The sequence below is a fragment of the Bison bison genome, unplaced genomic scaffold (assembly GCF_000754665.1).
Source record: "Bison bison bison isolate TAMUID 2011002044 unplaced genomic scaffold, Bison_UMD1.0 scf7180017864309, whole genome shotgun sequence".
NCBI classification, from domain to species: Eukaryota; Metazoa; Chordata; class Mammalia; order Artiodactyla; family Bovidae; genus Bison; species Bison bison.
Window position 1 is genome coordinate 4095875 of NW_011494881.1, and position 21224 is coordinate 4117098.

Here is a 21224-nt window from a genome sequence, read left to right on the forward strand (position 1 = left end):
TTCTTGCCTGGAGAATCCCAGGGACGGGGGAGCCTGGTGGGCTGCCATCTATGGGGTCGCACAGAGTCAGACACGACTGAAGTGACTTAGCAGCAGCAGCAGCAGCAGCCCTCTTTTCTATCTGAAAAGGCCACAGCCCACATGGGACCACAGGGATGGATCCTCGGGGGTGGGGGAGGCAGGCCTAAAAGTAAGTAATTTGGTTCGAGTGTGGATCAGTGACACTGGACCAGGCCCTGCCCTCAAAGGGCCGCCTCAAGTCTCCAGCAGGGCACCAGCCCCATAGCAGCTATAGCATGAGGTAAGGAGAATGCTCCAGCAGCTAGGATGGTGCACGCACTCTGTGCCAGGCATTGTAATCAGATGCTGGCACAGAGCTTTGCCCAGCCTGGTCATTTCAATGGGCAAATCCTTCTTTCAGCTTCTCGTTCTTGTGGTCAAAAGGCAGGGCGGCAGACAGGTCCCTCACTCACCCTCCCCCTTGTAGGAAGAAGGGGTCTGATTTTCCCAGGAGGTGGAGGGGTAAGACCACGTGTCGGCAGCAGTACATGAGGTCAGGCCAGCCTCACTGTGGCAGGTGGGAGGAGGCAGGCCTGGCATCAGCTCAAGAGAGAAGTGGTCATCTGGTCACTAAGAAAAACAGGCCGGCATAGCAGGTGTTCGCCCTTCTGCACATCTGGAGCCCTCTTTCGATTTTCTGGTCTCATTTCATCTTATCCCTCCAGCTGTCCTGTGTAGTCCAGTGGTATCTAATAGTATTCCTGTTCTATGGATGAGGAAACCAAGGCCCAGAGGGGTAACACCTCTTGCTTTGCAGTTAGTGGGAATGTTGGGACTAGACCCCAAGGTCCTAACAGTCCCAAAGGTAGCTCCAGTCTGTATCAACACCACATGCTCCATACAGAGTGATATTTTGGCAGGGTGGTGGTGGTGGTGAGGTGGTTGGGGCATGCGCTAACCCCAAATAGAATCCCATTGCAGCCTCCAAGGGCAAGTGGGTTTTCATGGGAGTCATACACTAATATCAAAAATTAATTATTAGATGCTAAAGCACTTAGCAGAGTGCCTGGTATATACAGCTCCATACGGATAGCTATTACTATTAATATTACTCCTATTTAATAAGTCTACCTGTTAAATACTTCTTGGTTTCCAAGGCACTTCCCACAGCAACACTTGAGAGGTTACTGTTGCTCGATCATGTCCAACTCTTTGCGACCCCGTGGATTGTAGGCTCCTCTGTCCGTGGGATTTTCCAGGCAAGAGTACTGGAGTGGGTTGACATTCCCTTCTCCAAGAGATCTCCCTGACCCAGGAATCAAACCTGGGTCTCCTGGCAGGTGGCTAATATCCCCATTTTGCAGATTCTCTGGGGAGAGGTGCCAGGCTCAAGGTCATGACTATTATGGAATTCGGAGCTCACCTGGCCTCTGTTCTGGGCTCCCTCCCTCACACCATGTATTACATGGACACACCCATGTATTACAAAGGCCCAGGCGGAGCCTGATCCCTTTAAGAGCCCTGGGGCTGGGCTCAGGGAGGGAACGGGCCCTAAACCCCAGGCCAGACCGGAGCTGCATTCTCTGGGGAGAGCGAGTGGCCACTTGGCATTTTCCCTTTGATACTGATACAGGCATTTTAATAGCTGCAATGATCAGGCAGGTGGTATTTCAGCTCTGGCCATGAGGGGCATTCCAGGAGGCCCTGGCTGCCAACGGGTGAAGCAGGAAGGCTTCTCTGTCCAGGGCGGCTGGGGGTCCACCCCAGGGACTCTGTAAGTTTTACACCTGCCCCAGAGCCTCAGCATGGGGATTTCAAACCAAGAGTCTCAAACTCAGATGCCTAGGGGGGGCCAGGCTAGTGGCCTAAGGCAGTGAGGCAGGCCAGGGGGAGGGTACTGTGGTGGTCTGGATAGCACATGCCCACCTGAAAGGGGCAGCCATCCTCCCATTTACAAGACAGATCAGAAATCTAGAACTACATGAGATCTCCTGAGCAACACGTGTTTACTGACCACCTATCATGTGCCGCCGGGCCATGCTGTAAGCACTGAGAATATATTAATAGCAATGAATGGAACAGATCAAAATATTCATGTCCTTGTATAGCTTGCCTTCTAAGGAAAGGGGAAGCAATAAGTAAGCTAAATAAGACAATGACAACGACAACAAAATTGGAAGGAGAAAATGAAACAAGGAGGAAGGCTAGCAAAGCTATTACAGAAAGGCCTCCTGGAGATCAAGCCAGGAAAGAGGCTAAGAGCCTGGTAGGAGTGGTCCAGGGGAGAGCAGGGAAGACACCCTCCATCAGGGAGTTTTTCTAGGAAAAGAGCTAAGTAGAGTCCATGAGGATTTTTCATTTCTTTTCTTTTTTTTTATGATGGGAGGAAGAACAGCATGTTTGCATAAAGATTGTATCAGAGGTGAGCAAATAAGCACTGAATCCCATTGGAAGGCTGTTTTAGTAAATCCGTTTTTATGGTAACACGGCCGTGCTTATTTTGTCTTTCACCTACACAGTATAGCTGAGTGGTTGTGACAGAGGTCGTATGGCTTACACAGCCTCAGATATTTAGTAACTGGCCCTTCACAGAAAATGTTTGCTGAGGCCAGGCCCTACCCCCACACCAAGTTCATCCTGTGCCCTGTCCATTCCTTCTCCTGTGTACCCCCTTCCCTTCATCCGCCGCTCTCTATCAAGCTGCCAGGCCATAAACACGACCTCCAGTGTCTCTCTGTTGGATGCGTGACTGACAGCCTCCAGAGAGGAACCTCAGCCTCCAACCTTCTCACTGTCCTGGTCTTTCTCAACATGCTGTCAGACCACCCAGATTTGACCACATGCTTCCTCTGCTTCAGGCCCTTGGTTGGCTGCCTTGGGCCAAACCCTTACCCGGGCACAGAACCCCCGTCACCCACTCAGGTCTCAAAGTCTGCAACCAGCTGGACACTACTCAACACGTGTCCCCCACATAAAGTTCAAACTCCTTTGGTGATGGGGACTGTCTTGTGCTCTGTTTTGTAGTCTTGCAATTAGTAGGAGCTCCATATGTACAGGATGAATTGAACCAAAGTTTTGAACCAGGGCTTTCCTGGGGGCCCAGCGGTTAAGAGTCTGCCTGCAGTGAAGGAGACCTGGGTTCGATCCCTGGATCGGGAAGATCCCCTGAAGAAGGGCATGGCAACACACTCAAGTATTGTTTCCTACAGAATCCCGTGGACAGAGAAACCTGGCAGGCTGCAGTCCATAGGGTCACACAGAGTCAGACACGACTGAAGCGACTAAGGAGCAGTAGCCATATATACTGGATGAATTGAACCAAAGTATTGAACCTGGCTTCGCTGGTTAGCTCAGCAGTAAAGAATCCTCCTGCCAATGCAGGTAGACGTGAGAGACACAGATTTGATCCCTGGGTCAGGAAGACCCCCTGGAGGAGGAAATAGCAACCCACTCCAGTATTCTTGCCTGGGGATCCAGAGGAGGCTGGTGGGCTACAGTCCATGGGGTCGAAAAGAGTCCAACATGACTTAGTGACTGAACAGCAACACCACCACAACATTGAACTTGAAGGTGGAGGACCTGGAATTTAATCCCTCTGTGGCTTCCCTGTTCAAAGCAATCCCCTTTTCTCTCTGAGTCTCAGTTTCCTTTATTATTAAATGGGGCTGTTTGTGGCCTGCCTTGCTGGGGAGCATGGATATGACCCTGGTCAAGGCAGCTCCTTCAGCTGAGAGTGGTTCCTAGAGAGGGGCTGAGCTGTCAGCAGCCACTGTACCCCACAGCTCAGGATGAGCCTGACCGCGAGAGCTGGATGGCTCACCACAGCGTCTGTACTAGCTCTGGAGTTTTATGGCTGTCAAGAAGCTGTGGAAATGTCACGAATCTGTGTCCTAAATTTCAATGCCTTTGCCAGCACCCCAATGATCTGCCTTTCCCACCACATTCCTATCCTTCCTTCCTTGCCCGAGTCACTCCTGCCACACTGTCCCTTCTCCTCTTCCTTGAAAATTCCACACGCAGCCCTGTCTCTGAGCTTCTGCTGTTCCTTCTGCCTGGAACACACTTCCTCCAGATCACTTCCTGACTCATTTCCTTACTTCAGCCAGTTCTCTCTTCTCAAACGTGCCCTGCACAGAAAGAACTCTGAACCCTGAGTTTACAATACCACCTTCTGTCACTCTCTGTCTCCTTACCCTGGTTTAGTTTTCTCTATAGCACTTATCACCGCCTGGGTTATACATTCATCTGCTTCTCTGTTCATCGTCTCCTTCACTGGAAGGTGAACCCAGGAGGGCAGGGCTCCTGTCCACCTTGGGCTGCTCGCTCCATCCCCAGGGTCCAACCTGTGCTTGGCATCTTGCAGTTATTGAATGAGTGACAGTCCTAATGGTTGCAACCTATAGCCAAAATGCTGCACACTCAGTCAATGGCTTGTTAGCCATTGACCAGCTCCTTCATTTAGCAGAGTTGGGTCACACACCCACTTGTGTGCCACGCACAGCCACAGAGAATCCCCTTGGAGAGCCTTCTCTTGGTGGGAAGGGATGTGGAAGTGGGTATGCACAGTCCCTTTCTGAAAAGTGGTGCTAGTGAGCTGGGTTCAGAGCTGGGCATCACAGGGCCTTCCTCCAGACCTCATTCTGGGATGTCCTCGATTTTCCCAGTGGCCACTCTGTGCCCACCTCAGTGTTCATCTACCCAGTATTTGTGTGCCAGCCTCCCTTTCTGAGTGAGGGGCTCCCCTTAGGGCTGTTCCTGCCTTTCTCCTCCTATATGCATTGACCTCCTGTCCTCTTCTGCCCTCCCCTTCAACACAGCGTGTCTCTACCCCAACACACACACACACACATACACATACGCACACGGGGGCTGAGCTCCCTCCGCCAAGGGAATGTGTATACATCAGCATGTAGTAGACTTTGCATCAAAAGGCCTGAGTTCTCATCCCATATCCACCACATACCAGTCCAAGTTCAAGTCACTTGGTCTGTCTGAGCCTACTTTCCTTCATCAAGAAATGTGATCACTATTTGGCTTCCCTGGTGGATCAGAAGGTAAAGAATCCTCCTGCAATGCAGGAGACCTGGGTTTGATCTCTGGGTTGGGAAGATCCCCTGGAGAAGGGCATGGCAACCCACTCCAGTGTTCTTGCCTGGAGAATCCCATGGACAGAGGAGTCTGGCGGGCTACATTCCATAGTGTTGCAAAGTCGGACACTACTGAAGCAACTTAGCATGCACGCAGAGTTTGATTATGAAAACTAGATGAGATTCCCTGTGTGAAAGCACCCAGCTCAGTGCCAGTACACAGTGGGGGCTCAGCAGACATTAGTTTGACGGGAATCCTTGGGAAGATTTCCTGACCTTCTGTCTCCACCGCCAAACTAGAGGTGACACCAAACCTACGACACCTTCCAGGTGACTTCCTTTACCCTCTCCCTGAGTGGCAGAACTGCACAACAGGGAGGAGGCCAGTGCTGGGGAGACGCTTATGAGGAGCCAGCTGGCATCATAACCGGTCAGCGCGTTGGAGTGGGGACCACAGTGCACAGGACGGTCAGTCACAGCCAGCCACGCAGTAGAGGCCCCGGGTGGCTAGATCTTCCAGTTTGTTCAAAGGAAGTTAGAAACACGGACTTTCGTGTGAAATCAGCCTCTTCAAAAGATTGGTGACAAATTCATTGAACAAAAATCACTTTGGAACCAAATAAAATATATCTAGGGGCCAATTTGACTCTGGGGCTACTGGCTTCTAACTGCAGTCCTAGCCGCAGAGAAACGGGTCCAGATCTCAGCCTTCCTCCACCATGGTTTTGACAGGTCAGCCTCCTCTCTGAGCCCAGGTCCCTTACCTATAAAAGGAATGTAATTATTGTTGTTGCTCAGTTGCTAAGTCGTGTCTGACCCTTTGCGATCCTGTGGATTGTAGCCCTCCAGGCTCCTCTGTCCTGTACTATCAGCTAGAGTTGCTCAGATTCATGTCCATTGAGTTGGTGATGCTATCCAAACATCTCATCCTCTGCCACGCTCTTCTCCTTTGTCTTCAATCTTTCCTAGCATCAGCGTCTTTTCTAGTGAGTTGGCTCTTCACATCAGGTGGCCAAAGTTTTGGAGCTTCAGCTTCAGCATCAGTCCTTTCAACGAATATTCAGGGTTGGTTTTCTTTAGGATTGACTTGGTTTGATCTCCTTGCTGTCCAAGGGACTCTCAAGAGTCTTCTCCAGCACCACAGTTTGAAAGCATCGATTTTTCAGCACACAGCCTTCTTTACGGTCCGACTCTCACATCTGTACATGACTACTGGAAAAACCATAGCTTTGACTATACAGACCTTTGTCAGGAAAGTGATTTCTCTGCTTTTTAATATGCTGTCTAGGTTTGTCATGGTATTGCATCCAAGGAGCAAGTGTCTTTTAATTTCATGGCTGCAGTCACCATCCACAGTGATTCTGGAGCCCAAGAAAATAAAGTCTGTCACTGCTTCCACTTCTTCCCCTTCTATTTGCCATGAAAGTGTAATCATAGCTAACACTAACTGATGCCTCCTGGGGATCAGGCACCTTTCTTTCTATGCAGCAAACTCTTTGATCCTCTCAGTAACCTATGAGGTCGGAACTGTTAACAGCTCAGGGTCTGAGAAAGGCCACGAGTCCAGCAGTCTGGCCCCAGAGCATACCTGTTAACCTCTGGCTTCCCCTCCAGCTCCCTCCCTTGGTGGTGGCGAGGATGAGGGTGCTCAGCACCTGCCCTTTCCAGGTGTCTGGACTGGCAGCTGTGTATGTGTCGTCCTTTCATCTCCACGGAAGTGGCAGCTCCTTGGGCAGGCATCTCAGTCTGCTTGTTGCCACGTCTTTGGTGCCTTCCAGATTGGCTGAAGGGTAAGGAAGCTGATGAGGAAGGGGTCTGATGGAGGGACAGTGGTCCTGCCTGTGTCTGGCTCTGTGAGTGACACCAGAAGAACAGGGGTCACTGTCCCTGCCCCCGGGATGCATAGACACTCAGAAGTAGACAGGAAGCAATTAGCAGAAAGCCGAGAAGCGCAGGTTGTTGTGCTCATGATTGTCGGGTGCAGGAAGGCCAAACTGCTTTACAGGGTCTTGTGCTCAAGTTAATATTCTTCAGAGCTCTCCAAAGACATCAGACCCCGAGGTGACTGAGATGGGGCCTCTCCACCTGCTTCTGATTACCCAGATGCCTGGTGGCCAGTGTTTGATCCAGGATCAGTGCCCCTGCCAGACCCCTGTCCCCCATCCCCCTCCCTAGCCCCCTCCCCTCCCCTCAATCCCTAGTTGCTTTCCAGGGCTTGGCATTTACAACCCCCAGTGACCCCTCTTCTCTGTCTCCTCGTGCAGAAATGGAAGCTCCACTCACGGAGGCGCCGGGAGACCCTGAAGACATCCCCAGGATGTCACTGCCCGCCAGGTAAGGAGCCCTATGCAGGGGTGACAAGGACAGGGACACATACCAGAGGCCCTCTCAGTGGCCAGACCACACTCTGTTCAGAGCGTCGCTTTTCATTTGGAAAATGGGAATGACAGTCTGCGATGTTCGCCTCCCGTGTTCCCATTGATTGGCCCCCCATCCCCATCCATCATTCATTTACTTATTCAAGCTTCATTTATTCCTCAACTCTTCGATGGGCCAGATACTGTGCACACCAGGCTATGAGATCATATATGATAATGAAAATGGCAAATTCTGCAATGTCGCCCAGAGTTGAAAGAAGCCCCTGAAGACAGGGACCCAGCTCCTCTGATTCACCTGCGCCCGATAGAATCAGTTCAAAGACACTTATTCCCAAATGAATGAATTACCCCATGATTGAAAACCTTTGCCGGTCCCACCTAGGTTGCTTAGGGGGCTGTGTGTTCACTATCTGGTGTCTAGGCTACACACGCACACACACACTCACCAACAAGGTTGAGGTTGCTGGGTGATGTGGTGTGATCAAGCTAACCAATCTAATGTGGATTCCGAGTCATGGTCCATGAAGACTTTTCCAGGTTGCCCACCATTGTTGTTAAGCTACGAAAATGACAGATGGGCAAGTTTCATTATCCCCATGAGTAACTGGAATGGGCAGCACCCCTTTGGGGGTAAGGGAGGAGGCTCCAAACAAGGGTGTGTGAGGCAGGTAACACTTGCAAGGAACTGCAGAGGGTTCACCCTGCTCCAGGTCTCTGCTGGCTCAGAGTCAGGCGCCTAGATGCCCACTGTAGCAGGATACTCCCTGGGTGCTCTGGCAGGCCCTCCGCTGGGCACAGGGGCTGAGGAGCTGGCACTCATGGGTCCCAAGCCAGGGAGGAGCAGCCAACAGATGCTGAGCTTGTGGGAAATGGAGAGACCACGTTTGCTTGCGGGTGAATGGGCTGAGTCACAGCTGGGAGTCACAGTTCAGGTGGCATGGGAGCTGGTGAGACCGTGACGGGCTTCAGCTGGCCTCAGTCAGAAGAGGGTCGTCTGGGTTAATTAAAAGGGTGTCCAGGAGCCCTGGGAAGCGCCTTCCCTCCCTTGGGGCCCCGGAGATTGAGCCCTGGGATCTGGGATAGCTTTTGGGAAGAGAATGCCAAGATTAATGAGATGAGATGAAGATGAGGCTGTGTTGACGGGGCCTGGGCAGAGCGACTGTGTGCATTGGGGTTTCTGAGGCAGCCCAGATTGCAGATCATGGTGTCTGTCATCCTCATAATTCCTGGTCAGTTGCAATTGTTCTTGCTTGAACTACAGAAAGCTGGTGAATGGCAGGAGATTTGGAGCCAGGGAACATAGAGATTTGGATTCCAGCTCTGATATTTACCAGCTGTGTGATCTTCAAGGGAGTTATTAACCTCTCTCTGCCCCGATGGTCTTGTCTGAGAAATGTGGGTAATACTCATCTTGCAGGCATGTGGCAGAGGTTCAGAGAGTTCCGTGGAGAGTACTTAGCGCTTTCCTGATTCCTAGTTAGAACTACTAGTTTTTTGGTTTTTTTTCTGTTCAATTCCTCTAGCACTTTAAAGATCACTGAAATCCTTATCAGACACTGTGTCCTGGTGTCAGAGGCACATTTACAGGCAGAAAGAGGCTTGGCTGTTTCCCTTCTGTGCCTGATAGGGTGTCTCATATCCTGCCTGCCGTCAAAGTGGGGACTTAACCAAGAGGGATCCATTCTGTGCTTGGGAGGGTCCGGCTCAGGTGGTCCTGGGAAGCTGGGAGCTAGGAAGGGATGCCACAGGAGGGAGGAAGAATCTAGAAGAGTACTGCTTCAGCTCTTGGCTGGTGAGGAGGAAGCCGTGACGCAGCGTGAGTGGCTCAGGGATTCTGGAGAGAGGAAGGGCGTACGCAGGTCCTTGTGGGAAGGGTCCCCAGTAGGGACTGATTCGGCCAGGAGATGGGAGGAGAGTGAGCAGGGACATGTTCAGGGGGTGTCCTGAGTGTTGGGAAAGTCCCTAGAGGGCAGTTTGGCCCAAAGTACAGATCAGAGCCAGGTGGGCAACACCAGGAGCATTTAAAGGCCCCGAACTGAGGCAAAATCAGAAGGAGAGTAAGGTGTGTTCCCAGCTTTTTGGAGAGTCAGTAGAGAAGGATGTGAGGGCTGCATAGAGGTGTCTCGGACAGCAGAACTTCAGAATACAATCCATCTCCTAGGACAGGCTGGGTCCCACTCAGTCCCTGGACCTGTCCCCCTGCCCGACCTGAGGCTTCCCACCCCGTGGTAAACGTATCTCCTCTGCACGCAAGCCTGGGCCACGTGGCCAACCTGTGCTGAGTAATACTAGTCACTGCCCCTGCCCCTCACTGGGCAGCCAGGCTGTGCCCGGCACAGTACTGAACACTTGACGTGGACAGATGACCTTCCCCAGAACACTGGAAGCTGGCACAATGGAGTTCTGGCATTCTGAAATGTCTGCAGTTCCCATAGTCAGTAGAATACCGCTCTCATCTTTGTACCTGAATCATGCCTCTCCGACTATTTCCTTAGGGTCAGAGTTTATAAACCACTTTACAACCACTTTTAGTCTCCTGATACTTGCAGACGAGGACTTACGTAATTGTCAAGTGTCACATACAAGGCAAAACATTCACTTTTTTTTTTGCCAGTATCTAATATTGTGCTCCACATATAGTAAATGCTCAGTGAATATTCACTAAATTATTATCAATTATCATTCCTGGATGATTAGATTCTTTCTGGTGTTCTCCATCTGACCTCGGGTTGGTTTTTGACACCTTCTATGCTCCGAGACCCCTCGGTGTCTTGCCTGATGCCGAAGTCACTTGCTGTTAGGACACAACAAACAAGCACACACTCCCTCTGCCCACTATGGCCACAGGATTTGGAGCCCCAGACCTGTGCCTGCCTTCAGTTTGCCTCTGTGGCCAGCCGGGCCGAGGCTGGAGCCCTGCGGTGGGTGTGTTCTTCCTTGTGGCAGCCTCGGGCCCCTGGGCGGCATCCAGAGAGGGCTTGGGACACACAATCATGGGCAGAAAAGCCACCTCTTTCCCTTCCTACTCTGACCTCGCCAGCATCCTCCCAGGATCCTCCCTGTCCCAAAATAGCCATCTGCTGCCTGAGATCTGGCCGCATCCTGCTTCTGAGCTGCGTGTACTGGTTGCCCCGGGAGTGATGGGCCTGCAGCCTGGGACGGGATGCCAGAGGTCGAGCCTTGTTAGAAAGGTCACAGTGGCCAGAAGTTCAGAGGAATAGGTGTGGACAATTTGCAAACCATATTGCCTGGTGGGACAGGAGGAGGGTCTCAGGAACAGATATAAAGGCCGTGGGACTTCCTGGGCCACTTGAGAAGAATACATAGCTCAGGCAAACTCCCCTTTCTCTGTCCCTGTTCTCAGTAACAAACCAGGAGCAGGACAATATAGGCTCCAGTCAGCAAGGAAGCAGCTACTTGAGACCCGCCACGCTGGGGCTGGGCGGGGCGGGCAGCGGGTGGGACAGTCCGTGGTCACACACATACACAGAGGGAGCTGTGACCAGCTGAGCCTCTGGATCAGATCACTTCACAGGCTGGGCCTCATCTCTAAGGCTCAGAGTAGGTCAGAGTCACATGTTGACCACCAGACTGAGAGGTCTGCACTTTAGGAGCAGGGGCAAGTGAGTGATACGATCAGGTTTGGGCATTCACGCCATCACCAGCACTGGTCCAGGGGAGGGATGGAGGAGAGAGAAGTTGCCTTCGGCCGGGATGGTGGGAGGGGCCACAGACATCCTGCGGTTTAGGACTGCCAGCGGGAGGTGTGCATGAAGTGTGGGGGATCCCAGAGGAGCCTGGGGCTCTGGGAAGACTCCACTGAGGAGGTGGTGCTGGAAGGTGGTTGTAAAGAACAAGAAGCAGATGGGAGGACACATAAAGTACAGACTCAGCTGCCACCATAACCGAAGACACCCTCCCCACACTCCCCCACCAAATACAGAGATTTCAACGAGGTGGAGGAGGATGACTCTTCCCTAGCAGCCAGGGGATGGTGGTCCTGGCTGGAAGGCTGGCCTCCCATCTTCATCATGTGGCTTCTGTCTCTGGGCCGCTGGCACTGCTTTGTTCTCACCATCAAATGGCCATTGTGAAAGGGAAGGGGCCCAGGAGAGTATATGCCCAAACCCTTAAAGGCAAAACTTGGGGAAATAGTTAAAAATGCATCACTTCCCTTCATATCTCATTGGCCAACACTTAGCACATGGTTGCCTTCTGGTCCAGGGGAGGCTGGGCAGTGTTTAATGCTGGGCGGCTGTGTGCCCAGACACAGATTTATTGTTATGGGAGAGCATGTCCTGGGGAAGCACTAATAGTCTGCACAGAGGGCATTCCAGGCTGAGTCATGGCATGGACAAAGACTCAAGGAGTGAGAAAAAGACATGTCTGTTTAGAAACGGCAAGCAGTTGAGGGAAGCCAGAGCATAGAAGTAGTGATGGGAAACACAGGTGGAAAAAGACAACAGAGAGACAGGGTGAGGCATTCTGGCTCTCTCTGTTCAATGGGAGGCAAACGATTGTCATCCTGAGGATGGTAGTTGATTGGTAATGTCTGCCTGCAAGACTGTGCTGAGTTAGATCCCGAGGCTGCATCCAGGCCCAGCAGAAAGTGTGGAGGTCATTTAACGATGTCTGGCATGGGTATAGGAGTCGTAGGCAGTGAGGTCTGTGTCCTGGCTTTGTTACCCACAGAGAGTAAGATGTAGTGTCAGAGAAAGTTTGGGGACATGGTGATGTGACCTGGTACAATTCACATTCTGGAGCCCAAACTAGCAAGGATGTGGAAGGCAGAGAAACCCCTTCCAGCAACACAGTCTGTGATTCTGTGGACAGAACTTTATTTTCTCATGTGCTGCTATTTGTGTTGAGGTTGAAACTGCCTCTCGGGCTTGGTTATTTTCCATAGGTGCTGAGGGCTGGCATCCACATGTCCTGAAGTCTTTCTTTTGTCTAGCCTGGCCCTGTCTGTCCTGGCACCAGATTTCACCTACAAGAGCCTCGTGGTGTTTACAAGATCAGAGCTATGACCAGAGCTTCTATCCCAAACTGGACTGCAGTAGAGCAGATCCATCACCTCCTGTCTGTTTCTTTTCAGTTCTCCTTAGGTCAGACTTGGCTAACCCAGAAAAGGGAGAATTCAGACCAAAATATTCCTTGCTGCCATTGGTGAAGAAAAGGATTAAAGAGCTGATGGTTAGGGAGAACATTTAAACTAAAGAAATACTGTTGTAAGAAACTCTGCTTTACATGCCAATCACTGATGGTTAATTCTGAGTCATTTTGGCTATTCTTTAAAACACATCCCTAAGGACCAGTCTGGGAAGAGACCCCGCTATTCAGTTCAGGCTCTCCCTTGTTCTGCTTTCACATGCTGAGTCAGCTTCGTTCTCCCCACCCCCGTCCCACCTCCTCCTCCTGACTTTGCAGGTTTGACCTCCCACTCAGGCTCCAACCTCTTGTGGCAACATCAATGCTCCCTTTCCCGTGCCCACTGCTCTCCATCGGTGGCTGGGTTCTGTCAGTTCCACTCCTCTGCTCAGAAAGTATCCATGGTTGCCTAGTGCTTGTAAACACCCCCACTCCAATGGTAAGTCCACATTCTCTCTCTAGCCTAGTCTCTGATCAGCATCCCACGTGCTGTACTCCTTTTTGTTCAGTAAAATCGGGCTGTTCACCTGCCTGTATACCAGTGTCTCACCTGCGTGTATCTGCTCATGCTGCCTCTATAACTTTGTTCTCCATTTCTACCTCCAGACCTGCTACAGTATCCCCACAGTTCCTTCCATCTTTCTCTCCCACCCTAGTTCTGCTATTAAGTTACTATGGTAACATATTGCCTGGTGTGTGCTCAATGTATAATCCAGGCAAAACCACCTACTGGGACAAGTCATTTGTCTTCCAATGAGAAGTGAAAACAGACCAAGATGTGTACACCTGTGAAGCTTTCTCCTTGGCCACGAGCGTCAGTGATTTGATTTAGATTCTACAGGTGCAGTCCTCAGTGTGAGGCACTTACTCAGTGAGAGGAGCCTTTGTGGGTTTCCCGCCAGGGAGAACCTTCCCTGCCTGTGAATGCCACCAGGCAGCCTGCTTGATATCTCCCCCTGGATGTGTTCCAGGCCACCCATCCTCAAAAGACACACAGCTGAAGCCAATGTCTCTTCCCCACACCCGGCCCTTTCCCAGTATTCCTGCTCCTAGGGAATGGCGCCGTTAGCACACCTAGGCCAGAACTTGGGCGCCAACCTGAAGACTACCTGTTCTTTCCCACCCCCTAGATCACTAAGTCTCAGGTTACCACCCTGCCAGTCCCTCCACTTCCACTACCACCATCATCGGTCTGCCACCATCTCTCACCTGACTTGCTGCGATAGCCCCTAACAGGCCTCCTCCAATACCCTGTCACCCAGAAGTCAGCATGTGCTGTGCTTGTTGTGCTTAGTTACTCAGTCATGTCCCACTCTTTGTGTGACCCGAAGGACTGCAGCCCGCCAGGCTCCTCTGTCCATGGGGATTCTCCAGGCAAGAATACTAGAGTCGGTTGCCATGCCCTCCTTCAGGGAATCTTCCCAACCCAGGGATCGAACCCAGATCTCCTGCACTGCAGGTGGATTCTTTATCACCTGAGCCACCAGGGAAGCCTGAAGTCAGCATGGTCTTTTTTAAACTTAATGCATCACCCTACGGCTTCCCTGGCAGCTCAGGTTCAATACCTGAACCCCTGGAGGTCAGGAAGATCCCCTGGAGAAGGAAGTAGCAACCCACTCCAGTGTTCTTGCCTGGAAAGTCCCATGGACAGAGGAGCCTAGCAGGCTACAGTCCATGGGGCCACAAAAGAGCTGGGCACAGCTTAGCGACTAAACAACAAGGCTTTAACTAGGCTTTAACCTTCAGCGCTTTCTGTCCCTTCCAGTATAAAGGCCCAAACCCCTAATGTGACCTGCCCACCCCCCAAGTCTCCCCTCCTGCCAGTCTTCCAGCAGGCTCCCTCGTGACACCCAGCTGCCACTCCTCTGATGGCATTTGGATGGAGAGGCTGTAGATGAAGGGAGCTGCAGTCAAGCCAGAGCAGCAATGCTGTGCTTTAGCTATTAGACAACTAGTTCAATAAAGCCTGGATGCTGGGCTTCAGACAAAGGCAGGTCCTGGAGTCTCTGTGGCCTCTTTCAGCTCCAGGTTGTCCCAGAAGAGGGCTGGCTGTGGCCTTAGAAAGGGCACCGAAGCCCCTGGCCCTCACGAGAAGGGGAGGATCAGGGAACAGGCTTGGGAAGGCCCACACAGCCGGGATCCAGGTGCTGCCCTCTAAGAAAACACTGCCCCCCACCCGCCCCGGCCCCCTGGAAGCGCCTCCCCTCTCAAGACCTTCAGCGGGAGGTTTAGAGCCGCCCAGGGAATTCTCTAAAGTTAATTTCTTCCCCATTTCCTCTCGAAAGCACTCCCAGACCCCCAGGCCGCCTGGAGGATGCTGATAATGTGTTTCTTCTAGATGGGCTCTGATAACGCCCACCCGGGTGGTCGCGGAGATTTGTAGAGAAATAAAAATAAGGAAATGGGGGTTCCGGACAGGCAGTGTGCTGCGCCCAGAAGGGCCCTGGACTGGGAACAGGTCCTGGACCCTGAAAGCTCCAAGCAGGCCACTGCCCTGTCTCTGGGTCTCAGTTTCCTCACTTGTGAAGAGAGGTGGACACCCGTGAAGAACAATTTAACCGTATCTGGTCAAGTGTAGAAAGCCGCCCCGCTCTTGCCACACCCTAGAGAAACACTCACACGTGCATACAAGAGGCAAAGGGGTCCACCTCGGCACTGTGTGTGCCGCTGCCCAAAGGGAAAGAAAACCTAAATATTTGTCAGTAGCAGAGAGGAGACTCCTGGGATATTGAGTAGTGCTACACTTAAGTCCCGCACATACGAACGAGTTATGTCGTAAGAGCACGTTCCTAAGTCCAGTTTGTTCGTAAGTGAAGCACAGTTAGCTTAGGTACCCAACTAACACAATCGGCTATACAGTACTGTACTGTAAAAGGTTTATAATACTTTAAACACAAATGATACATGAAAACCACAAAAAATAAAACATTTAAAAATTTTATAGTACACTACCTTGGAAAGTACGTAGGGCAATAAATTAGCTGGCATACAGGGGCTGGCATCAGGTGAACAGGCTGCCTGTGGGCCGCATCAGTGAGGGGACACTGGCCCACTGAGGGTAAACGGGGACCTCACTTTGTCCAGGGTTAGGTAAGTGCCCACAGAGGCATAAGCATCACATTTGGAAAGTGAGGGAGTGATGCTTTTGAAGAGAGGAATCCGGAAAGGCTTCCTGGAAGAAGTGGCATGTGAGGCAGGCCTCGCAAGACCAGTGAGATGTCAGTAAATGAAAACCTTTATAAGAACACGGTGAGTGACAGAAACCGTGTAATACAAGTGTAGAGACAGTGTTTCCCACTGTGGGAAGGGAGGAATAATCTAGAATGACTATAGCAAGCTCGTGTGGAGGGATGGAGGAAGAGAAAAGGACGGGAAGGCGGGATGGGGGAGATGGGCTATGGAGGGAGTTGGCTGACGTGCTGAAGATGCATGGTAGGTTTCTCAGATATGGTGTGACATGAGCCAGCTGAACGGAGCTGCAGGGGGAGGAGAGTTAGTGCTGAGGAGCCAGGAAGAGGCAACACCAGTCCTGCAGACACGGAACATCAGGAGGTACAGGTTGAGAGGTGGTGAGACTGCAGAGGCAGAATGGCAAGTGTAGGCCTCTGGTTAGGCGCAGGCAAAGCAGGGGTCGAGGCCATGCTGAACTCTTGAGCCCGGGTAACCAGTGACGACCCTGGCATGTATTTCTGCTAACAGATGGCATTATACCTCAAGCTTAGGACAGTATTACTTATATTCCCACCAAGCATTTTGGGCTGTCGGGCTGTGGTAATCCCTAGTTCAATGATGAGGAGACAGGATCAGAGATGTTCAGAGACTGTGCAAGGTCTACAGCTAGAAGACAGAGTCCAAGGCTTCCAATGCCGGCCCATTTGCACTCAGGGACAAGGCAGAACAGAAGGGAGTAGGGTGGAGAGGAAAGAGGTAGGGCTCTATTTTGCTTTTTGTTTTTTTTTAATTTTTGGCCACTCCATGAAGCATGTGGGATCTTAGTTCCCTGACCAGGGATTGAACCCGTACCCTCGGCAGTGGAAGCACAGAGTTTCAACCACTGTCAGGGAAGGCCAGGGCTCTATTTTGGATAAGCTGGCCGGGGTTGGCGGGGGAGGGGTAAGAATGCAGGATGTTTCTGCAGAAGTGCTGAAGTCCTGGGAGGGCTCCCGGGGGTGGGAGAAGGAAGCTCTGATTCTATGACCTTACCTGTACCGGCAGATGTCTGGCCGCTAAGGCCACTGCTCAGGGCAGCGAGGGCAAGGGTGCGCCTTGCTGGAGACTTTGTGTCCTGGGAGTTGTCGCCTCTCCCAGGGTGAGCTCTGGCCCAACGTGTGCCAGAGACACAGGGGCTCCCTGCCCCCCACACAGTGGAGGGTCCCCCTCTGCCCGCCCCGTCCTGGGGGACCCCCAGTGAAGCTTCCAATGCAGTGGTGCTGAAAGAATGCCGGTGCCGCTCTGCTGGAAAGGAGAAGTAAACGGGAAGGGCCGTGGCCCGCATGAGAGACTAGGAGGTCAGACACCTTGACATGTGGACACAGCCCTCAGCTCTTCCTAGAGCCACCCAGCCGCCCACTCCCTGGCTGGTGCCCCCACTCCTTCTCAGCCCCACCAGCCTCTCAGCTGCTCCCCAGCAGATTCCTGTCCACCATCAAGTCAGCTTGGATGGTCTCTGACAGCAGCTTGTCTGACTGCCTGCTTCGTACCCTGCACACCTCACTCCATCCTCCCAGCCTCTCTCTGAGATTAAGACTCTCAACATGACCACGTTTCCAGATGAGGACTTTGAAGCTCAGAGCACATCTGTCAAGGATACAAGGCTAAGAAGTGGCAGGGTTGGGACCTAAAACAAACTGTCAGAAGTTATGTCCTGACGGACTTCCTCCAGCCACGGGAGTGAGTACTTCCTGGGAGCAAACTGCGGACTTGGCAATGGCCATAATTCTTGTCCAGGGCAGTAGTATTGGATAAGGCTGGAGGACATAAATTAATAATGATAGCAACAATGTGTATCAAGGACTTACTCTGTGCCAGGCACTGGTGTAAGCTCTTTATCACTTTATCTCATTTAATCCTCATAATTACTTAACGTGGCAGTTCCTGTTATCTCCACTTTACAGATGAGAAGACTGAGGCTCAAAGAGGTTATGTCATGTGACAAAGGTCGCAGAACTAGCATGTGCTGGCACCAGAATTATTTTAACCTAAGAAGTATAGGGTCTTTCCGAGTGGTCCAGTGGTTAATAATCCACCTTCCAATGCAGGGTTGCAGCTTTGATCCCTGGTTGGGGAGCTAAGATACTGCAAACAAAACAAAACAAAAAACCAGAAGCAATGTTATAGCAAATTCAATTAAGACTTTTAAAATGGTCCACATAAAAGAAAAATAATATATATATATATATCTTTAAAATAGTCTGACTCCAAACAAACCAGAACAGTGTCAGAAGGCAGACTTGCTCTGCCTCCCTCTGTCTCTGTCACTTTCACTCAGTCACTCAACAAACTGATGCCATGCTCTGTCCTCAGGAGGCTCAGAGGAGCTCAGGTGAAGGGAGTCCAGGTAAAGGGAAGAACAGGCAAAGCAGCGGCTGCTGCAGAGTCCACAGGCTCCAGTAGGGGTGGGCCTACTGGAGACAGTGGCAGATGGGTCCCCTGCATGGGGCAGTCCAACTGCAGTCCTGGGGTCACCTCTGTGAGGCGGGCCACAAGCAAGGCAGGGATCAACACTGTTGACGATGGCCTGCACAGCTGGCGTTTGTCCTGAGTCACTAACCCCGGGGGTTAGAAGACAGCCAGTAGCCCAGCTGCACTGGGCTCCTTGGTGAGGAGAAGGAGAGGCCCCCAGATCCGCCTGAGGGGGTGAGGCCGAGGTTGGTGGGGGCTGGGCAGGCACAGAAGGGAAGGAGAAAAGCATCCCCAGAGAGTCTGACCCTCAGGTAGCTGAGTGGCAGCAAGACTGCCCTGGGCCTGCCTGCTCATTCTTTCCAGCTCACTTCACCAACTCAGCCCAGCGCTTCTTCCCGCCCACCCCCCCACACCTCCCCACACCCCCGTCTTTGCCATCCGCTTGTGTGTGGCAGACATGGTAGGCAAGGCAAGGGGGAAATGTCCCCAGTGGGCAGAGGTGCAGTGAGAGGAGCTGGGTCCAGTGCCTGTGTCACCACATTCCTTGGCACATGGATACCTCTGCCCAGTGGAGACCCTGGGCCGGGGGCGGGGGTGGTTCGTGGGGGTCAAGCACCAGCAGGGGGCTCCAGCAGAGGGGTCTGCCACTTCAGCCAGCCCAAGTAGGGGAGGAAATGCGTGAACCCTGGCGTGGAGACACAGGAGCGCCCCCAGCAGGTACAGGGGGCTGAGTGGATGCCAGCTCCCCACATAGCTATAGGCACTGTCACAGGGTAGCCGGGCACATGGTCAGGGAGGTCTGGGCTTCCGGGGGCAGCGTGAACAGGGCAGGGGGCAGTGGGTTCCTGGCATGTTGGCCTGGAGGGGGCTCCCCTGGCCATACCTCCAGACTCCCTCCTGGACACCTAGGGGTGCCCCAGGGCTTTGGGGCCCAGAATGTCCCCTTCATCGCCCTTCAGACTTAAAAGCTGGTGTCAGCCCTCCTGGAATGAGACTTTCTTCTCCCTCAGGTGCTCATGAGTTTGCACACTGTGGCCGCAGGGACATTGCTGTGGCTTCACCCATTCAGCAGTGCACCGGCGTTGGTTCTGATCGGCGGGTCTCCATGTGGCTCTAGTTCCCAGTACCTGACTGCATCACCCCCTGCTCTGCTCTTTGCTGATTGGAACTTGGAGGTGTTGACAGGAGCATGATGTTCTGTTTTTAACCTCAGGGAGTGGGGATGAGGAAGGGGCAGATGACTCACTGGACTGAATGTACACTGACTCTGGGAAATAACACTGGCAGTTCACAGAGATATTTTTTAAAAATCTATATCATGTTATTCTTTTGAAGTCATGTGCTCTTGCTCTGGAAAGTCTGTACAACTCTAGAAGAATCTGGCTCCCAACTCTTACAATTATAATCCTGGCTTCTGCCAAGTGCTCCCCAGCTTGGCTGAGGAAGGAGCAGGAAGGCAAGCTGTGCATTCAGAGAGGAGAGTGAGGAGCCTTTAAGGTGTGGGGAGAGATCAACCTTAACCCTGGATCCTGACCAGGTGCGGAGGGATGGAAGGGGGCACGTCTCCTCCTTACAGTGGCCGGATCCAGACCGCAACACCAAATGGACATCAGAGGCTACCTTGAGGGGGAGGCAGGGTCCCACCCTTTCTTTGAAGGGAAGCTTCTGAGCAATGCAAACTTTGTGTGCATGCTCAGTCATGAGTGCTCTGTGCAACCCCATGGATTCTAGCCCAGCAAGTTCCTCTGTCCATACGATTATCTCAGCAAAAATACTGGAGTGGGTTGCCATGCCCTACTCCAGGGGATCTTTCCAACCCAGAGGTCGAACCTGTGTCTCTTGCATCTCCTGCATTGGCAGGCAGGTCCTTTACCACTGAACCACCTGGGAAGCCCAGATGCAAACTTTACCTGTCACGTAACCAGAATGGGAAAGACTAGGGATCTCTTCAAGAAAATCAGAGATACCAAGGGAACATGTCATGCAAAGATGGGCTCGATAAAGGACAGAAATGGTATGGACCTAACAGAAGCAGAAGATATTAAGAAGAGGTGGCAAGAATACACAGAAGAACTGTACAAAAAAGATCTTCACAACCCAGATAATCACGAGGGTGTGATCACTCACCTAGAGCCAGACATCCTGGAATGTGAAGTCAAATGGGCCTTAGAAAGCATCACTACGAACAAAGCTAGTGGAAGTGATGGAATTCCAGTTGAGCTATTTCAAATCCTGAAAGATGATGCTGTGAAAGTGCTGCACTGAATATGTCAGCAAATTTGGAAAACTCAGCAGTGGCCACAGGACTGGAAAAGGTCAGTTTTCCAATCCCAAAGAAAGGCAATGCCAAAGAATTCTCAAACTACCGCACAATTGCACTCATCTCACATGCTAGTAAAATAATGCTCAAAATTCTCCAAGCCAGGCTTCAGCAATACGTGAACCGTGAACTTCTTGATGTTCAAGCTGGTTTTAGAAAAGGCAGAGGAACCAGAGATCAAATTGCCAACATCCGCTGGATCATGGAAAAAGCATCTATTTGTGCTTTATTGACTATGCCAAAGCCTTTGACTGTGTGGATCACAATAAACTGTGGAAAATTCTGAAAGAAATGGGAATACCAGAGCACCTGACCTGCCTCTTGAGAAATCTGTATGCAGGTCAGGAAGCAACAGTTAGAACTGGACATGGAACAACAGACTGGTTCCAAATAGGAAAATACGTCAAGGCTGTATATTGTCACCCTGCTTATTTAACTTCTATGCAGAGTACATCATGAGAAACGCTGGACTGGAAGAAACACAAGCTGGAATCAAGATTGCCGGGAGAAATATCAATAATCTCAGATATGCAGATGACACCACCCTTATGGCAAAAAGTGAAGAGGAACTAAAAAGCCTCTTGATGAAAGTGAAAGAGGAGAGTGAAAAAGTTGGCTTAAAGCTCAACATTCAGAAAACGAAGATCATGGCATCTGGTCCCATCGCTT

General features: G+C 51.6%; 1 protein-coding gene across 1 annotated transcript in view; it reads left to right on the forward strand.

Moving 5' to 3' along the window:
- The window catches only part of COL13A1 (collagen, type XIII, alpha 1), a 153570-nt gene that overhangs the window by 12369 nt on the left and 119977 nt on the right, over positions 1–21224 (forward strand). Inside the window, exon 2 of the mRNA XM_010852216.1 lies at positions 7352–7421. Coding sequence (XP_010850518.1) covers positions 7352–7421 — 70 coding nt within the window. The remainder of the gene's footprint in view (positions 1–7351; positions 7422–21224) is intronic.